The 18,519-nt window shown below is 40.8% G+C and overlaps 1 protein-coding gene across 5 annotated transcripts; it reads right to left on the bottom strand.

Moving 5' to 3' along the window:
* Positions 1 to 562: 562 nt before the first annotated feature.
* Positions 563 to 18,423, bottom strand: kif3b (kinesin family member 3B). 5 transcript variants are annotated; one of them, XM_085393061.1, is made up of 9 exons: positions 18,305 to 18,423; positions 15,738 to 17,237; positions 13,965 to 14,066; positions 13,546 to 13,668; positions 12,296 to 12,414; positions 11,895 to 12,011; positions 11,018 to 11,123; positions 4,516 to 4,727; positions 563 to 4,134 (listed from the first exon to the last, which is right to left on the bottom strand). In XM_085393061.1, the coding sequence occupies exons 2-9, from the start codon at positions 17,136 to 17,138 to the stop codon at positions 4,029 to 4,031; spliced, it is 2,286 nt and encodes a 761-aa protein (XP_085249187.1). In that variant the 5' UTR covers positions 17,139 to 17,237; positions 18,305 to 18,423; the 3' UTR covers positions 563 to 4,028. The 5 variants fall into 5 exon arrangements, with proteins under 5 accessions (XP_085249187.1, XP_085249191.1, XP_085249190.1 ...); XM_085393065.1 differs by having other exon boundaries at positions 15,738 to 17,234; positions 18,326 to 18,423; XM_085393064.1 differs by having other exon boundaries at positions 18,326 to 18,422.
* Positions 18,424 to 18,519: the final 96 nt, after the last annotated feature.

Here is an 18,519-nt window from a genome sequence, read left to right as displayed (position 1 = left end):
CTGCCTTTACAAACACTGAAAGAGTGGGTTTTTCTAACAGCTCACTGAATTTCAGGTAACACGATGCCACTATTGCTGCAAGTCACAAGTGAAATTTCTTCCCCTGCTTGACATCAGCTGTATTATTCCAAAGTGGACACATGCAGCAAACACAGTCCACATAAAGTTACAGAGCAGAATCACTGAGTTCTGAGGCTTATAGCTTGGAAAAGTCAGCAATGGTCTAACTCAAAAATTGCAGTTCCACGCCTCCTCTATAATTAACATAGAAACTGTTAGCCTCATGACAACTTTCCATGGCTGGAGTAATGCATAGGCCTTGTACTGTTGTCTATATAGTATAGTTGCACTGGACCTTTGTGAGAGGCCACAGTCCTTCTGCTTTTCCTGGTCTAAAACAAGTTTTAGCTTTGCCTTAACCCTTCTACTGATTAACCATGTTTAATTTCCATCTACTTAGCGTGCGTGTGTGTGTGCGCGCGTGCGTGTGAATGAAAGAAAATACGGAAAAGTAGAGGGAAGGGTAGGTCCTAATGTGTAACATCACACATTCTTAAATACCCTCAAAGACACACCACAGTACTCCCATTAATTTCTCTTTATTAATGTAAAGACACTAAACAAGTAGAAGACATAGCCAAGTCAGATACATAAGCGCACCAGCAGAATCGTCATATGGCTACAATGACAGCATGTAAAAATTGATCGCAAACAGTCTGGGAGTTTGGATCCAGTGATACAAGATTTTTCAATTAAATTATACATTCACATTTTGTTCACTAACTTTCTATGACCGATGAACACAGTCACAACCAAAACATGTTACTCAAGCGTGCTAAAGTCATGCGTATACAGCATTTCAATGTTAGCTCTTATTTTAATATTTATGTTTGTGAAGTACAACTTACAGCTAATGTGCCAATACTGAACCGTGACTCTCTCTGCACAGGCCCACATCAACAACATGACCCATGCTTTCAACATCCATGTGGAAAACTCATCAACTAAGTGGGGAAAACAAGCCTGTAACTTGCCGAATACAAAGACACATAATATATATATGATGAAAAAAAAAAAACAACATTTCAACATTAAATTACAGAGCTCCAAAAATAAAATAACAATCTATTTTCAAGAAAAAGAATGAATAAAAAATTATATCTACATTTGTATATAAAAACATAGGATTGTAATAAGTTAGACTTTTTCAATATGGAAACTCATGTGTTTCTTACAGATCTAAAAGTGACTAAGGATTGCCTTTAAACAAGTTATATTCATTACAGTATCTAAATAGATACGCAGGCATGGGTCAAACAGCAGAGAGATCCTTGAGGTACCCTGTGAGGTCGGACCCCAACTTTAAGTCGGTGGTTTGAAAAGAGGGGGGGGGGGGGGGGGGGGGGGGGTGGTTTGGGATAAATGTAAATAGACGTTAGTTAAAAAATTTTTCCTTGTTTTCTCCCCGATTGCCACGACTTAGGAAAACAATTTTCAAAAAAAAAAAAAAAAAAAGAAGAAAAAAAAAAGTCACATACTTTTATTGCACAGAGGTAGAGTTAGGGCTACCTAGACCTCACAGGGATTGTTAGAGACATAGCCCTGATGGTTTACAAGTCTTCAACTCACAAACTGCACACATCACAAGTATTTTAAAAAGATTTGCCACTTGACCCACGCTTGCTGAAATGACACAGTGGGTTGGAAAACCCTGCATGGTAGCAGCGAGCAGAGAGCGCACCCCTTCACGGTTAAGAATATGGGGAACAGAGAGCAGCAGAGAGGCAGGCTGAACCATGACGGTTAAAACTGCATATTGTCCACCTGGAGGCAAATGTTGAATGGTGTGTCTGTGGGGGTTTAATGTTCTTTTACACTCACACAAATACCAAGGTAGATAAAAATAAAAATCACAAGGAAAATATGTTGACCCTTCATCTGCCCAACTTTGCAGTGGTGCTTATCCAAATGACCCAGGATGCCCCCGACTGAACTTCACGCTCTTAACGATTCTCTGATCCTGGAATGAATTTGTAGATGAGCCGACGAAGACTGGGAGGCCTGTGTGTGCACGGCTCAAATGAAGGAGCAGAGACTGAGGATGCAGATTAAGGCACCATGGAACCCTGACAAATCTGAGGCACATTCCAGGACAGTACTTTTGACGTGGCTCAGGCTGTAGTTCAAGCTGATCTCTGGTCTGGTGGCCAACTGCTATGTCATGCAACCTAGAAACTGTCCACAGAGGGTACATGTGTCGGGCTCTCCCCCCATGTTCCCCACCTCCCTTGTGTGTCTCAGGAATAACAGCATCTACTGATTACAGCAACTCGTGACTGAGTCCAGATCTGGAGCATGCTTTATTTCCTGACCTGCACACTTGCAGACTTAAAGAAATAGTCCACCATTTGAGAAAGTTTGCTTATGTATTAGTGTGAAATCTGTACGCTACATAAACCACAAGCAGAAACTAAGAAGCTTAGCTTGGCTCAGCTGAAGAACAAAAACAGTTCTAAGGTACTCAATCATAATATGTCGTGTGTATTTTTTTCCAATAAATATTTCATTTTAAATGTGTTTGTGCTCATTTAGAAAGAGTGACATCACATAGTTTGAGCTCTGACTGCTATTAGTAAACCTTTCAGTACTGTCTACAGCACATGCAGCTTTACAGCTGAGGGATGCGGATTGTTCATGGTAAGCTACCAACTAGCTTGTGAATCATCACGACATAAAGTTAGCCACAGTATGGCAAAGGTACTGTGGCACTGCATTACAAGGGAAATGTAACTATTTAATAACTTAAAATGTGCTGACTGGGTAACAAATCCAATAACATCACTTTTAAAGGGAAGTAATCAAAGCAAAAGGCTACAACCATTTCCTCTTTTGACACTGGTCGCATTTTCACATGCAAACAGGCTTCGCTATGTGCATGCCTTTGGTTTCAGAACTGAAAAACATTTTGGTGAGATCCTACTTAAAAGCTCTTTTTGGCTTGAGAATTCAACTTGACTAATAATTTACTTGTTCTTATTGCTTTTGTGTTGTGCTGAGCTGAGCTAGATTTGACACCGATATTCAGGTTGTACAGAGTAACATCCATTAGGTTGACTGGATTTACCAAAAACAATTAAATGTAAACACCAACATTTTATTTGGTAATTGTAACAGACTAACTGCTTTGCAGTTTGTTTATTATTCAGTTTATAATTTATTAACTAGATTCTATGTCTGCATTTGCATAGTTTTGCCTTTTCAGCTGAGCTGACATGCTCCCTATTAGAAATTTAGTACGAGAATTTTTGAAATTCAAATGGCAGTTTCACCAGCTATGTCTAAAGCCGATCACTTTCTGCTTCACACTTCAGCGTAAAGGTGGTAAAAATTCTTAACGCTTCTCTTTTGTAAGTGTATTTGCCAAAATGTGCAACTATTCCTTTAAGACTGAAGCCAGCACATGCAACCACACGCAATCTTAAAGCTCCTCTAAAGCAACAATTAAAGTCGTGGATAAAAACAGAAAACAAACAAACCCATTCAGACAGTGATTCAAAGATGCACAGACATGCAGCCAGATGTACAACACCACATTCACACACACAACTATGTTAGTGCCAGGTTCAGAGCTCTCAGCCCCCTCCCCCCACTACCACACACACACGTCCACATTTACAGTAACATGAAGGACATCTAACACACATCTAGGAAGATATGAAGTAGTGCAAGGGAAGGTTAAGCCCACCTTTACTTTTTTGTACGTTAAGAACATTGTGATGCGTCTCTCACACACACACACACGAAATTACTGACATTCATCAATATCTAGGGAACTGTAAAAGCAGTGCAGTATAATGTCATGCACAGCTGCTATTGTTTTGTTGTATTCAAGAGATCAGTTAACAGTGGTGTAGTTAAAAACTAGAAAGCAGCATTAATCTTTTTTTATACCCATCCTCTAAAGGTCATTCCCAATGTGGACAGGTGCAAAACAGGTTGGCAGGCAGTGACAGTAGCAGTAGGAACCATCACTTTGGCACCAGGCCACGGGATTGGGGATAAAGAGGGGATCCTGGGCTGGAGGGGCTGTATGAAGAGGTCGGGGTACTCGACTTCTTGCCTGTTCTTGGTCGTCTAAAGGAGAGAAAAGATTGGCATAGAGTTAGAAAACCTTTTGGTGTCACACCATCAGTGAGTTTATGCTGTTTACAGGGTTCATCTGTCACATATCAAAAATTTGCAGAGTCTTTAACAGGGTAAATCATTTCCTCTGAATGCAAATTTACAATCTGCTGTCTCCTTCCTTTTGTGTTGCGTTGTACAATATGGACAGAAATGAAACAAAGAGGAAGAGATTATTTTGTACAACAAGCCAATGTAAAGCTGTTGCAACATGGTGGGTGTAAAATATTACCAAAAAAAAAAAAAAAAAAAAAAAAAAAAAAAAAAAAGCACTAGTATCTTAACAGGATGCGGCACTCGAAGGTGAATATAACTTGTGGTACTGTTGCTTACCCTGACTTTGGCTTCTTGAGGCTGCCGCTAGCACCAGCAGGCAGCATTTGTCCCAAGCTGCTGTGAAAGCTTGAGGCATCTACCTCGATCTCATCCTCATCCCGAAGAGCATCCTCCAGAGCTGCCGCCAGCTTTGGGGCGATAACTGGCTCCTGGTACTCTTTAGAGGTCCGTGCAGGAATGTCCATATCCAGCATTATGATGTTCTCAGCCTAGAACAATGACACAGAATCACATTCATCTGGGAAAATTCAGTTATATACAAATGTGGTCAGAAGATTTACACATGTTGGGAAGGTCTCTTAGAGACTTTTATAAACAGCTGCAGATCATCAGTTCAAACTCCTGTATGCAAGTATAAGTTTGCCAAGATCTTGAAGAAGACCAGCTGTTTAAGAACAACCCAGGAACCACCATGCCTCGGGCCTACTGTGAATTGGAAACTACTAGAGCACCAGTGTGAAAATAATATGATGTTATATAATGCATTGCATTATGTTTAATAACCAGTAAAGTATTTGCAATGAGCTCAATCTTAAACCTGTGCAGCAGTAACGTTAATCTTTTAAATACTGACAACTGCCATTGCTACGTCTCAGCCTAACTTTAAAAAGTTAGGCGTACTGGCACAAAAGTTAGGCGCACACAAATTTTATAATAATTTATATAATATAACGTGTTTTTCTGGATACACTGTGCTTTTTCAGCTTTCAAAGATTGATGACACTGTGTCAGAGCACTGGCTATGAATTTCAGACGGATCAGGCCTTAACTTAACAGAAAAGTTAGCAATAGTTCTTTTCCTATTCCACTTCTGTCGTGCCTAGGCTGCTCACTACGGCTGGGTATCATCACTGATTTCTATAATCCATTCGATTCCGGTTTTCAAAGTCCCGATTCGATTCAACTTAGCCTCAGACAGTCAGAAATATTATTTCTGATCATTTATCAGTACTGACTTCTTCAGAATTGTGAACATCACAGCAGATGCCTTTGTGTGAAAGTAACTGAGAATAAAACAGAAAAACATGAAGGAGATTTTCCTGGTCTGGCTTTTTATAGCAGATAACCTTAAAAATATTCTACAATGTTCTGCATATAAAGTTTAAATTTCTTCAGTATTGAACAACAGAAAAAACAGGCTTTCTTGTCCGAGGTCATTTAAGTGAAAAAAAGAAAAGAAAAAGACAGCAGCCACAGCGCTGTAAACAACGGTAGACTGGTGGGTAATAAGCGAATGAATAATACAGAAAACAGAGATTGGAGACGGGAAACTGTTCTTGAAGTACAGAGAGAGATAGAGAGAGAGAGCTAGCTGTGCATGGAGTGTGATTTTAATAGTCGTGGAAGAAAAACAGCAAAATTCATGACGACATTAATCAAATGTGAAGCGCAGTTTGCTGCTTCTTTTGCTGCTGGCTCGGTGGATTTTGGTTGGAGAGACAAAACCTGCAGCTCAGAATCAGCGCAAAAAGACGTAATCACAGCGCGGACCGGACGCATCAGGATCGCTAAGCTCCGACAGCGTGTACGTCTACGGGCCGTCGGGTGAGAAAGCCGAGAAAGTTGATTCTGATGCGTCGGTCCATTCTGTGTTTACGTCTTTGTGTGGAATCCGTGTACCTGCTCTCATTTGCTGTTTGGTTGTTGTTGAAATGGTTTTGTGAGCTTTAATCTGAGAATCTGGCGTTTCTGGCAAAACACAGTTATATTTAAAAGTCGATTCAGGATTTAATGAATTGATATCGCTTTATTCAAGCTACTCACCTCCCACTTCCACCTGCACTTTCAACTGGACCACGGCCAATCAGAGAGGTCCCGCCCCTTACTATCTCTGATTGGTTTAGTCCACGATAGGGGCAAAATGTGTGTCTGTTGTTGACCACAGGGAAGGTTGCAGATTTTTTTTTTTTTTTGCTACCCGAACAGTTGGTCGCACAGGTGCAAGCAAATTTTTTTTTTTTTTTTTTTTTTTTAAGTCGCACCACTGAAAAATTTGGTCGCATTTGCGACCAAATTGGTCGCACTCTAGAGCTCTGCTACACTGCAGCATTCGAGTTATCACATTCACAAGACCTTCAGAAAATTGGACGTTTGATTTAAGCTCGTTTGATGCACCTATGGTATCATTTTGTAAATCCTAGTTGACTTCTTCTCAACTATGAGCAGGGATCTAGATTAACTTTTTGCCACAGTTGCACTGATGCACTTTTTTTCTTTAAGAGTACCAGCACAAAAGTTAGATGCACCCAAATTTTTCAACCTCATCACTTAACCCCCATGTTTTACATGTTCACTATAACTTTACGTTAACTTAACAAAAAAAGTTATCAATCGTTCTTTTCATCTTTTCTCATTACCCACAGCTACATCTACTTCTGTCGGGGCTAGGCTACTCACTAGGGCTGGGTATCATCACCGATTTCTATATTTGATTCAATTCCGATTCGAAAGGTCCTGATTTGATTCTATTCAATTTTGACCCAGACAATCAGAAATATTTTAATGCTGATCATTAATCAGCACTGACACGTGTGAGACTTCATCAGAGGTGTAAGAATCCCAGCAGATGCCTTTGTGTCAAAGTAATTGAGGATAAAACTCAGAAAAACATGAAGGAGATTTTCCTGGCCTGGCTTTTTAAATAAATAAATACAATTTTATTTATATAGCACCTTTCTAGACAGAATCACAAAGTTCTGCACATAAGATAACAAATAATAAAACTGTAAAACAGACAATATAAAACAGGCAGAAATTTAACCAAAAACAGTTTTAAAAAGGTGAGTTTTGAGTTGTTGTTTTTTTTAAAAAACAACTACAGAGTCCACAGTTCTTAATGTATGAGGGAGAGAGTTCCACAGTCTTGGGGCCACAGTGGCAAAAGCTCTGTCACCCTTTGTTCTCATCTTAGTCTGTTTTATAGCAAGTAAGCCCTGATCAGATGATCTCAGGGACCTGCTAGGGACATAGGGCTGTAGCAGATCGGAGATGTAGGATGGTTCCAGTCTATGCAAGGCTCTAAATGTCAAGACCAGGATCTTAAAATGTACTCTAAATTCAACAGGAAGCCAGTGTAGCTGAAATAGCAGTGGTGTCACATGTGAATACTTTGAGGATTTTGTCAACAGCCTAGCTGCAGCGTTTTGCACAACCTGCAGACGATCCAGAGAACCTTTGCTTAGACACAAACAAACAGATACAATAGTCCAAGCGTGAGGAAATAAATGCATGTATAGCTATCAGTTCAGGGAGAGATAAAAATGGGGCTTAATGATGTCATTTCTTAAATGATAAAAACAAGACCGAACCAGAGATTTCACATGCCGATCCAATGTGAGAGTCGAGTCAAAAGTGACACCTAAATTCCTGATAGAGGATTTAACATGCACAGAAAGAGGACCAAGGGCTTTCACTATCTGGGATAAAGTCTGTCCGGAGCATATATGAGGACTTCAGTTTTCCCCTTCTTGAGTTGGAGTGCTTGATGGAATCAGTCATTTAAAAGCTGAAGCTTAGATAAATCCTGGGGGCTTAAAAGAAATGTACAACTGAATATCATCAGCATAACAGTGATAAGAAATGTCCTCAAAAGAGCCCATTATATGCTGGAGGGGAGAAGATATATTACAACCAATAAAGGCCCCAAAACCGAACCCTGAGGGACACCACAAAAGTAAGGGAGGTAGAGGATGACCTACAATCGGAGACCACCACAGAAAAAGATCGGTTATGTAGATATGAGGAGAACCACCCTAAGGCAGTACCTGATACACCAACCCAATGTTTAAGCCTTTCAAGGAGGATGTGGTGGTCAACAGTGTCAAAAGTCGATGTTAGGTCCAACATAACTAGGACCGAGCATTTTCCTGCATCATTATTCATCAAAATGTCACTTGAGACCCTAGGAAGGGCTGTTTCTGCGGAGTGAGCTCTGCGAAAGCCGGATTGAAACTTATCGCAAATGTTATGTTTGTGAAAGTATCCAAAATGACAGGGCGTGATGAGGTGGAGATAGACATAACAGGTGCTGAATGAGAAAAGTTCATTCTTATGTTATTAATCTTTGCAAGAAGAAAAGAAAGAAAACTGTCACAGTCCTCATTAGATGAAATGGGAGCTATTGAAAGTAGAGCAGGGCGATATGGCCAAAAATATTTATCACGATATATATTTGAAAATTTGCGATAACGATATAACTGACGATATAATTGATGCGAGACAAAATACAACTCCACAACATTACTAGCGCAAAAAGACAACCTACCATTTATTTTCACTTAAACAAGAAGCTGGTTTTTATGTACATTAAAGCTTTATAAAATGTAACAGTGCAAATGCAAATTCCTTGCTGAAAGTTTAACCAAAAAGGCATTTCCAGTAGAAATGGGCTGACATATCCTGAGCATAACCATGTATAATATCCACTGAAGTTAAAAAGAGGTGCTTTGCAACATTAAACTGCAGTGTGCAGTACGTATTTTTCGGACCATGAGGTGCACGGGATTATAAGGCACATTAAGCGAAACAAAGCAGTCAGATAAATCAAACTTTATTAAACTCATTCTTCTTGCTTCCTCCACTTCTGTACCATTGATTCATTAATGTTGAATTCTCTGGCAGCTGTTCTATTCCCATGTTGTTGCAGTATATTAATGACTAACCTGGTATTGTGGATGGATTATCTCAGTTGTTCTCCTGACTGAAGTTTGGTCCGTTTACAGCATCCTGCCATGCGATTGCATTTGTCTCTAACCATGAGGAACCTTCACGTTAACTTTTATAAGTGGAAAAGTGTTAGTGTTCGTCCTCCAGCTTCACTGTTTATGTTATGCTAACATAGCTGTGTCGCTAGCGATCACGTAGCACATCATTATATACCAGCTAGCCCAACTTCAGTAACCCTACAAACGTCACTGCTGTTTAGTTTCCTGTCTTCATTTATGTTGGACGTGATAGCAGAGCTGTACGTTTGAATTTTTTCAGAAATCTCTCAGTCAGAACATGCTATATCATGCTTAGGTAACTAGCGAAACTAGCGAGCTAACTTCCGCTAGCTTCCTGCTAACTTCTAACTCCGTTAAATGTAATAAATTTTGTTTTCATGGATGCCTGGAAGTTAAACTTCATAGTTACACCTGGTAAAGCAGCAATGCTGATCGTTTTATTAAAGATGAAAGAATTTAGACAGTTTTTAACTCTCAGTGATGCTGCAGTGTTTGTTTGACCTGAAGAATACGGAGTTTAGGACCCAGATTACTCCCAGATTTAAGAGCATCTTAGTCCGACAAATACGACAATAACGACGGCCGCTTGCATGTTCTGCAAAAAAATGTGCTTTGTTGTGTATCTGACGGACAAACACCAAATCAGTTCCACATCACTGAAGTTGCACCATTTTTACAAACCAATTCTGGTTCATCTGTTTCACTCAACAATCGGCCATGTGCGTATGAAAACAAAGGCACTGCGCATGCGCGTTTTACTCATTCTATCGCGATATTTCATTTTCCTATCGTTGCCTAACATTATACCGGTATTACCGTGAACGGTATAAAATGGCCCAGCCCTAATTGAAAGTTTACATTTCTACGCTATTGAACAGCAGAAATGAGGCTTTCTTGTCAGACGTAATTTTTTTTTTTGGGGGGGGGAGAAACGCGTCCAACAGCGCTGTAAACAACGGTAGACTGGTGAAAAATAAGCAAGAAAATGAATGCAGATTTTAGACGAGAAACTGTTCTTGAAGTACATGGAGAGAGAGAGAGCGAGAGAAAGAGCTGTGCAGAAAGTGTGATTTTTATTGTGGTTGAAGCAAAGCAGTAAAAGTAAGAGAGAATTCATGAAGATGTTTATCAAAGGTGAAGTGCAGTTTTGATCTTCTTTTGATGCTGGTTCAATGAGTTTTGGTTGGAGAGAGACAAAACTTGTAGCATCAGAATCTAGCGCAAAATAAGAAGTAAACACAAAGCACGGACCCGGAGCATCAGAATCATTGAGCTGTCAGTTTTCATTTATATTTAAAAGTCGATTTAGGATTTAATGAATCGATATCGCTTCATTCACTACTACTACTCACCTCTATCCGCCTGCACTTTCAAACGTACACACGCTTAGGACTACAGGACTATCTGGACCATGGACAATCAGAGAGGTCTCGCCCCTGACTATCTCTGATTGGTTTAGACCTCGATATAGGCATAATGTGTGTCTGTTGTTGACCACACGGAGACTTTCAGAGACTTTTTGTATGGCTGGTCGCACTGGTGCGACCTACGAGTTTTTTAGTTGCACCATTGAGAAATTAGGTTGCATATGCGACCAAATTGGTCGCACGCTAGAGCCCTGTATGAGAGTGAGGTGAATTTCAACGCGTTGTGCTCCCATGCACAACCTTTGTTGTCCCCATCAGCTTTCTACAGCTGAGGGAAAATACAGTTTTATATGCAGTGATAACTTAACTATAATAACAACACTATAAAGGAGAGGGAGAAAAGCTTACTTTGTATCTCATGTCAGGCTTCAACATCATGGCCACACGGGCATGGTGACTGAGGGGCCTCCAGTAGCCGACTGCAGACCGAGGCCTGCTCATCATCTGATGGTCACTGAGTGAGAAAGAGAGAGAGAGAAAAGGAGTATTACAAAGCAGCATGGGAAATTTGCTTCTTGCTTTGGTGTTTTACAATAAATCAGTTGCCAGCTCTGCCACTCTGCAGCACTATAATGAGCAACTGTGTGCACCATTTGCTAGAATTGCATGCCAAACAGCATCTATTGAAGGGACTTTTAGTTTCCCTTTCCTAATAAGGCACAGGTTCCACAGCTGGTTCTCCAACACTTGTCTGTTTTAGCTCTTTTCCAGTAGAACCTATTAGGGTCAGGTCGGCTCGGTTTTTAGGGTTTTCCATTAGGTGGCAGTACCTGGTACCAGGTACTTTTTTAGTACCTACTTGGCCGGAATTCCAAGCGATCTAAAGTGATCAGAAAACATGACGTCAAGACTGCATGCCACCGATTGGCTAGTCAGTGATGTCATTCGATAAGTCTCCTTCACGAGAAGCAAAACTTCTACTTATGAATCCCTGCAATGAGGAAAATGGCTACACAAAAAACAACAGCGTGGTTCCAGACCGAGCAGCAAGTATATCACCGACTCAATGTGTTCCTTTGTTGTGGTGTTTAGAACGACCCCACGTACATTGGGTGGTACTCGATTGTAATGGACAACCAAAACAGAGTCGAGTAGGTAGTAGAGGAAAAGCACTATTTGTGAACCTATACAAAGAAAGGTAAATATAAGCTAGTCAAGCAGAAAACATTCTAAAAATGTTATGATTTGAGATGGAAAGACCCACTCTGAATATTCCCAGACTTACTCCTCAATACGTGTGATGGGCTTCATCTTCCATTCCTCAGGCTCCTCATCGAAGAAAGCCCTGTTGACTATTTTGTTTTTCTCCTCTAGAGGAATGAAGTTTTCAATAATCAGATGTCTGAAAGAAACACATGAACATTTAATAGACAGACAGGGAGACAGAGAGAGACAAAGAAAACTCAGACATGTTATTTAAAACAGGAAAGGTTGAAAGCATTTGAATGTAATGTATCTGTTCCTCATTAAATATTTCATTTCCATGCACTACAGTGAGAAAGAGTCTTAAAGCACAAGAAGCTCCACTAATTCGCTAGCAATCTTTTTACGGTTCCTCCTCGATCACATGACACAGTCTTGATCAGAGATTTGTGTCGGGCCAACATTGATATGCAGACTTCATACTTGAGTTTGAGGTCCCTGGTGAGTTCGTTTTGGATCTGCTCCATCTCCTGGCGCTCGTTGATGTGTGCTTCTTGGAGATCTTGGATTTCTGCCTTCACTGACTGCAGCTTGGAAAACAGCTAGAGGAGAGAGAAAGAGAAAACTAGAGTGACCAGAAAAAGACTGTTAGAGCATTCAGCCTTAAATGTTTTTGTTTAAAAGCCTGATTGTCATAAGGAATAATGAACAACCCAAATAGAACACCACAGACAATACCCGACTTAAAATAGCAGTTGACCTACTTACTTGCAAGAAACTTTATTACCCGACAAACCAAAAACACTGTACCTTCAACAGTGTCATTATGACGACAAGGTATGCCAACTTTGTCAATCTCAATATTAGATTCTGATCGTTTTATTTATTTATTTCTTATTTTTTGTTAAATGAAGGTTATGAAATTCAACATTTTTTTTACCATCCAAATCCATATACATGTTGATATAGTTAGTTTGTTGCACATTCAGCACAATTATTTTCATATTAAACAAATTTTAATACTAGACAAAGATAGCCCGAGTAAATATGAAAGGTTTTGAAATGATTACATCATTTAAGTAAGACAAATATGCAAAAAAATCTAACTCAGGAAGGGGGCAAATACTTTCACAGCATTGTAAACGTTCAGTTCAATTGAGTCAGCTCACAATCACCTCAATGTGCTTATATTGTAATAAAAAAAATTCTATAAGGTTACTGAGATCTGGTAATAATGATGGGGAGGAAGAAGCCCTTTTAACAGGAAGAGAACTCTGGGGAAAAACGAGGCTCAGAGATAGACGGCCATCAGCTGGAGATTAGGGTAATGGCTTTTGAAATGAAAGATACCATGTTTACACTGCAGGTTTACCTCATTCTACATAAAGTGGAGAGTTTGTTTCCAGCCAGTCTGGTTTATCAACGACTCTATACTCTGCAATGCCATCATTAATCTTTGGTAACAAAGCAAAACACTTTTCACTTGTTTTCACTTTCATTAATTTCCATTTCTATATTCATTTTAAATGTCAGGGGCTGATATTGTAAAATCATAGCCTCTTAAAAAAAAAAAAAAAAAAAAGTACTCTCAGAACTCAGTTCCTCTTTTTCTTTTGTGTCAACATGAAAACAAAAACTATTTTGACATTTGGGAATCAATTCAGAATTCTTCCATACCCATGTGAACCAAATTTGTTGATAATGCCTTGGGCAAATGTGACAACCATCCTCACCTTTTTCAGCTTCTTGGTTTTAATGTCAACTTCCTGTTGCAGAGAAGTGTAGGTCTCCTTAAGCTCCAGTGTCTCTTCATCACGACTTTCCATTTGCTGCTGCATCTCTCGCTCTCGCCGTTTCTGGACACACATAAACAAACTTGCATGTGTTCACAACTTTTAATGGGTTCTGTCTCTGAGATCAAAGACAATTTACTGGCTGAAAGATGTTTTCGTCTGGTACTAAATGGACAAAAATGTTCACTTTCAAAAATCAGTGCCTAGTCTGCTGAAGAAGTCTGAAATGCCTAACAAGGAATTTGATGAATTTGGAATCATAAGTACATGGGATAGAAAACTGCTAGCAGAGTAATGTTTTGGTAATATAGAAAGTATTACCCCTGTACTTGGCCTTGGTGCCAACCCCTTTACTATACCTGTTCAGCAATCTCCTGCCTCTTTTGCTCCAGCATTCTTTGCTGCTCATTGGTGTGATCCACAATGTTCTTCCCCCCTACTAGGAGCTTACTCTCCATCGCCTGGATGCAAATAAAAATTAGGAAAAGATCTCTTTAAGTCACACAAGGGATAAAAGAAAATGACTCCAAGCACAGGACCAGTACAACCTCAAAGAAGCTATGGTAACTTTTGTGAGTGTAATTTAAATAATTTTGAGCTTGAACGCTTCCTTTTGTTCAAAATTGCTTCAACAGATAAGTAGAAGTTCCCCACAGCACATAGGTGCTCATGTTTGATTTGACAGATTTGTGTGTTATTTTTAACACACTGGATACCCTTCTTTGTGTCTACATCCAGGGATCTTTTGTTTCTTAAGTGAATGTGTGAACCACTGCACTACGGAGCCACAGCTAGTTCTAAAAGGAAGAACACCTATGCCAGAGTCATTTTCATTGACTTTGTCTCAGCTTTTAACACGATCATTCCACAGCAGTTGGTGGAAAAGCTGATTCTATTAGGCGTGAACCCTGCAACCTCCAACTGGGTTTTCAGCTTCCTGACAAAGCGGCAACAGACAGTCAAGGTGGGCAGCCACACATCAAAGACTATCTTACCGAGTACAGGCTCTCCTCAGGGGGGTGTCCTGAGCCCGCTGTTGTTCAGTCTGCTCACACATGACTCTAACCAAATTGTGAAGTTTGTAGATGACTCAACAGTGGTTGGCCTCATCACTGACATGAGTGATGAGTCCACTTATATAATGGACATGGAGCAGCTTGAAGTGTGGTGTAGATCTCATAATCCCACCATCAATGTGTATAAAACAAAAGAGATGGTAATTGATTTCAGGAAGTCTGGCAGAGTTCACAGACCTCACCATAGATGGTGCTGCTGTGGAGAGGGCCAGCAGTGTTAAGTTTCTGGGTGTGCACCTAGAGTTAATACCACAGCAGTTTAAATTGAAACAAAAAGAAAAAGCACAAAAGCGTCTCCACTCCCTCAGGAGACTCAGAAAAGCAGGACTCTCCACACTTCACCTCACAACTTTTTGCAGAGGCACCATTAAAAACATCCTGACACAAAGTTTTACATCTTGGTTTGGCAGCTGCAAGTCCAATGAAAAGCAACAACTCAATAGACTGCCAGGAGGATTGTTGGTGCCCCTCTCTCGTCTCTGGAAGAAATCTACAAACAGAGCTGCATACACTTAGCTATCTCCATCATCAGAGACTCCCACCACCCCTCTCATAGCCTGTTCTCCCTCCTGCTGTCTGGCAAGAGAGAGGAGCATCAGCTGCAGAACCACCAGGATGCTGGAAGGGTTCTTTGCACAAGCAGCGAGACTGACAAATGAACTGTGCCCCCTCCCCATCCATTCCGCTATTCACAAAGCTATACTGTAAGATCTACAAGCGGACTTTGATAACCCCTATCTACACATGCATGCACACACGCATACAATATACAGCTCAAATACACACACGACTTAATTTAATTACCCCCTTCTGTGAAAGGACTGCTGCTGCTGCTATCGGAATTAGTGTGACTATTTAGACTTGAGTTTGTTTTAGAATTTAGATTTTGTTTTTTATCCCCGTTTATTGTTATGATTTATTACTGCCTTTTTAAAAACATTTTATTGACTATTTCACCAGCTGATGAGTGTTTCATTTCAGCCTGGGTAACACCATACGAAATGACAAACTTCTTGAAACTCTTGGTACTTAAAAAAAAAAAAAAAATCTGCTTACCTTAACTTTGGCTGCAAGCTTCTCTCCGGCCTCCCTCTCCTTCCGGAAGTCTTCCATTTTCCTCTCTTTCTCTTTAAGAAGCCGGGCTTTCTCCTCAGCTACCAGGCTGTGATCCTCCAGGATTGCCTTTCTCTCCTTTTCCAACTTCTCCTGCTGTTCTCTCCAGTAGTCCCCCTTGTCGTCTCCATCTTCCTCATCGTCCTCTGTCTCGCCACTTTCCAGACCCTCATCATCGCTCCCTTCCCCAGCTCTCCTCCTCAGCCTTCTCTTTTTCTTTCCTGAGCGTTTCTGCAGCTGCGCCTTCAGCCTGGCAATCTCCTCCTGAAACTCCCTGAGCAGGGCATCTTTGGGATCTTCATTGATACGTGGTTTGTTCTTGATATTTTTTGCCCTGTTTGAATAGCGCAGAGTTGTTAAGGTCTCCTCCACATTGTAGGATGCTGGGCCAATGTTGGCAACCATGACAGTGCGGGCATTGCCCCCTAGGGAGTCCTGCAGCAGACGTGTCAGCTTCGAGTCTCGGTAAGGGATGTGGCTGCTCCTGCCATCCACCAGAGCTGATATGACATTACCAAGAGCAGAAAGGGATAGATTTATCTTTGTGGCTTCTTTAAGCCTCTCCCCCTGAGCTCCAGTCTTGGTTTGCCTTTCACTGCCAGCTAAATCCACCAGGTTGAGTTTGCCAACTCTTATGTGGTTCTCTCCATCCACACCCAACTCACTGCACTCCACCGTGATGACAAAAATGGCGTGAGAGCGTGAGCTGTGCTCATTCATATTAGTGGCTCCAACTGATCGATTCTGGTTTCCCACATTCATGACATGCTCGATCTCTCGCACACTCTTGGTAACAAATGATGAAAGATCTTTAACATACACACCCGTGTCGGGCCTCTCCCTGAGCTCGAGACGACGTGACTGATCTTTTGAGAGCAAGTCTCTGATCTCCTCCTGGTAGATTTCTAAGTATGACGCTCTGACAAGGTACTGTTGGTTCTGTGAACGTGAAATGTGTGTGAAGATGTGCTCAAAGGAGTTTGGGATCACTCCTCTCTTCTCCGGATCATTTCTCACCCCTTCCATAGTGTAAGTCTTCCCTGTACCCGTCTGGCCATAAGCAAAGATGGTCCCATTAAATCCCAGAAGAACAGACTCAACCAGGGGCCTGAAGGTTTCATCATACATTTCTAGCTGTTTGGAGTTCCAACCATAAACAGCATCAAATGTAAAGATTTTGGGCAGTTCGTTGCCCGAGGACTCCCTTGGGTTTCTCACAATAATTTGGCCCAGTTTGACATCAACAGACACCACACTCTCATACTTGGCGGCCCGCTCTTTCTCGTTCATAGGACGGCAACGGACCACCACCTTGACTGACTCCGAGCTCTTGCTCTTGGACATGGTGAGGAGCACCTGCCAATCCTTGCTGCTTGGCACCTTGTCTTCCTAAAGAGCAGCTTTAGTAACACTTCAGCAATAGCTTGCCCAAATCTGACACTGCTGGGGTGAAAACAATCAGTGAATTACATCTCAGATCATGGTTAAAGCATCGCACAGGTTAAAGTGAAATTCTGCCACCGGATGGCACTGCTTACAAGCAGGTGTTTTGATTTAGGATAAGTACTAGTGCCTAACTTCTTTAAATTTTATGTGTTTTTAGATATCCTCGCTTCTGCACAACTTTGTGGAAGATGATGGCTCCACTAGCTCACTGCACTACCTTGTGTTAGAAAGGGGTATTACAAAGAACTAAATACCAGCCCTAATTCAAACAGCTGGTGTCTCTTTATGACAACATATAGATGTTTTGGACACATGCTAATGACTGTTATTTCTTCAGTCTCTGTTAACAGGTTTAGTTGATTCGGGAAGGGTTAAAAGTATTTTTAACTACCTTTAAGGACAAAAAGAGAAACCCACTTGGTTAAGGTATCGGATAGGCAGCGAGACCGCTTACCTGACACATCTGAGCAGCCGTTCCCTTGCACATAAAACTAAGCTTCCTAAGACTTTTGCAGCTATCACCGTAAAATACCACAGCAACAGGCATAATCACACATTAAGCTAAATATAGTTGTTTAAATGAATAACCGTTTTCCTATTCACATGCAAACTGAAAAAAACAATCGCACTGATACACTGTTCTGTCAGAGTACATAGCAATGACACTACTTTAAATTGGCTAACTGGATTTCAGCTAATTAGGTGAAGAAACCACCTTGGTTTAAAGTTGGAATGTCAGATAATTAAATGACAGCCTTTAGAAAGAAATTTGATAAATGGTCAATTTTACGATGGCAGGTTAGTAAACGTTACCAGTTGATTAGTCAAACTCACGGATCAGCTTTCTAGCGTTAGCTCATTTTAAACACGTCCTGTAACGAGACCACAACACTGGGCTAGCAACTGCAAACAAACTGGTAACCTAAGCTACAAATCTGGTAGCACTGCCCGGCTAACACTCTTAGCAAATCTAAAGATTATTCAAGATATCGCTACGCGAAATTTCGCAAAACCTACTAACACAACTTTACACCAGCCACACAGAAACGTAATTTAACACTAACCAGTGACAAACGTTAGCTTACGCAAAACTCCCACTGCGATGAAGTGAATCGTCGATGGCTAAATTCCTGCCGAACCAGCAGCGGTTCGATTTTGTTGCGCGTCTCCTCGTGAATTTACGGAACGGGTGCTGGAAGTGGCCAAAAATGATCACGTGAAGTCTGGCGTTTAACTTTGTAAGACCCAACCCATCAAAAAAAAAAAAAAAAAAAAAATA

This window comes from Rhamphochromis longiceps, linkage group LG20 (genome assembly GCF_057381845.1).
Source record: "Rhamphochromis longiceps isolate RC_006_pf linkage group LG20, R_longiceps_female_GT1.1, whole genome shotgun sequence".
Taxonomy (NCBI): domain Eukaryota; kingdom Metazoa; phylum Chordata; class Actinopteri; order Cichliformes; family Cichlidae; genus Rhamphochromis; species Rhamphochromis longiceps.
Note: the sequence above shows the minus strand (reverse complement) of the source record. Positions and strands in the feature narration are given on the sequence as shown.

Bases quoted from the DNA above. Each gene is read 5' to 3' on its own strand.
- kif3b (XM_085393061.1), bottom strand. From the start codon at position 17,138: ATGTCCAAGAGCAAGAGCTCGGAGTCAGTCAAGGTGGTGGTCCGTTGC. The intron at 14,067-15,737 runs GTAAGCAGATTT...ATTTGCATCCAG, and splicing joins AGCTTGCAGCCAAAGTTAAG to GCGATGGAGAGTAAGCTCCT. The intron at 13,669-13,964 runs GTATAGTAAAGG...ATGTGTGTCCAG, and splicing joins GGCAGGAGATTGCTGAACAG to AAACGGCGAGAGCGAGAGAT.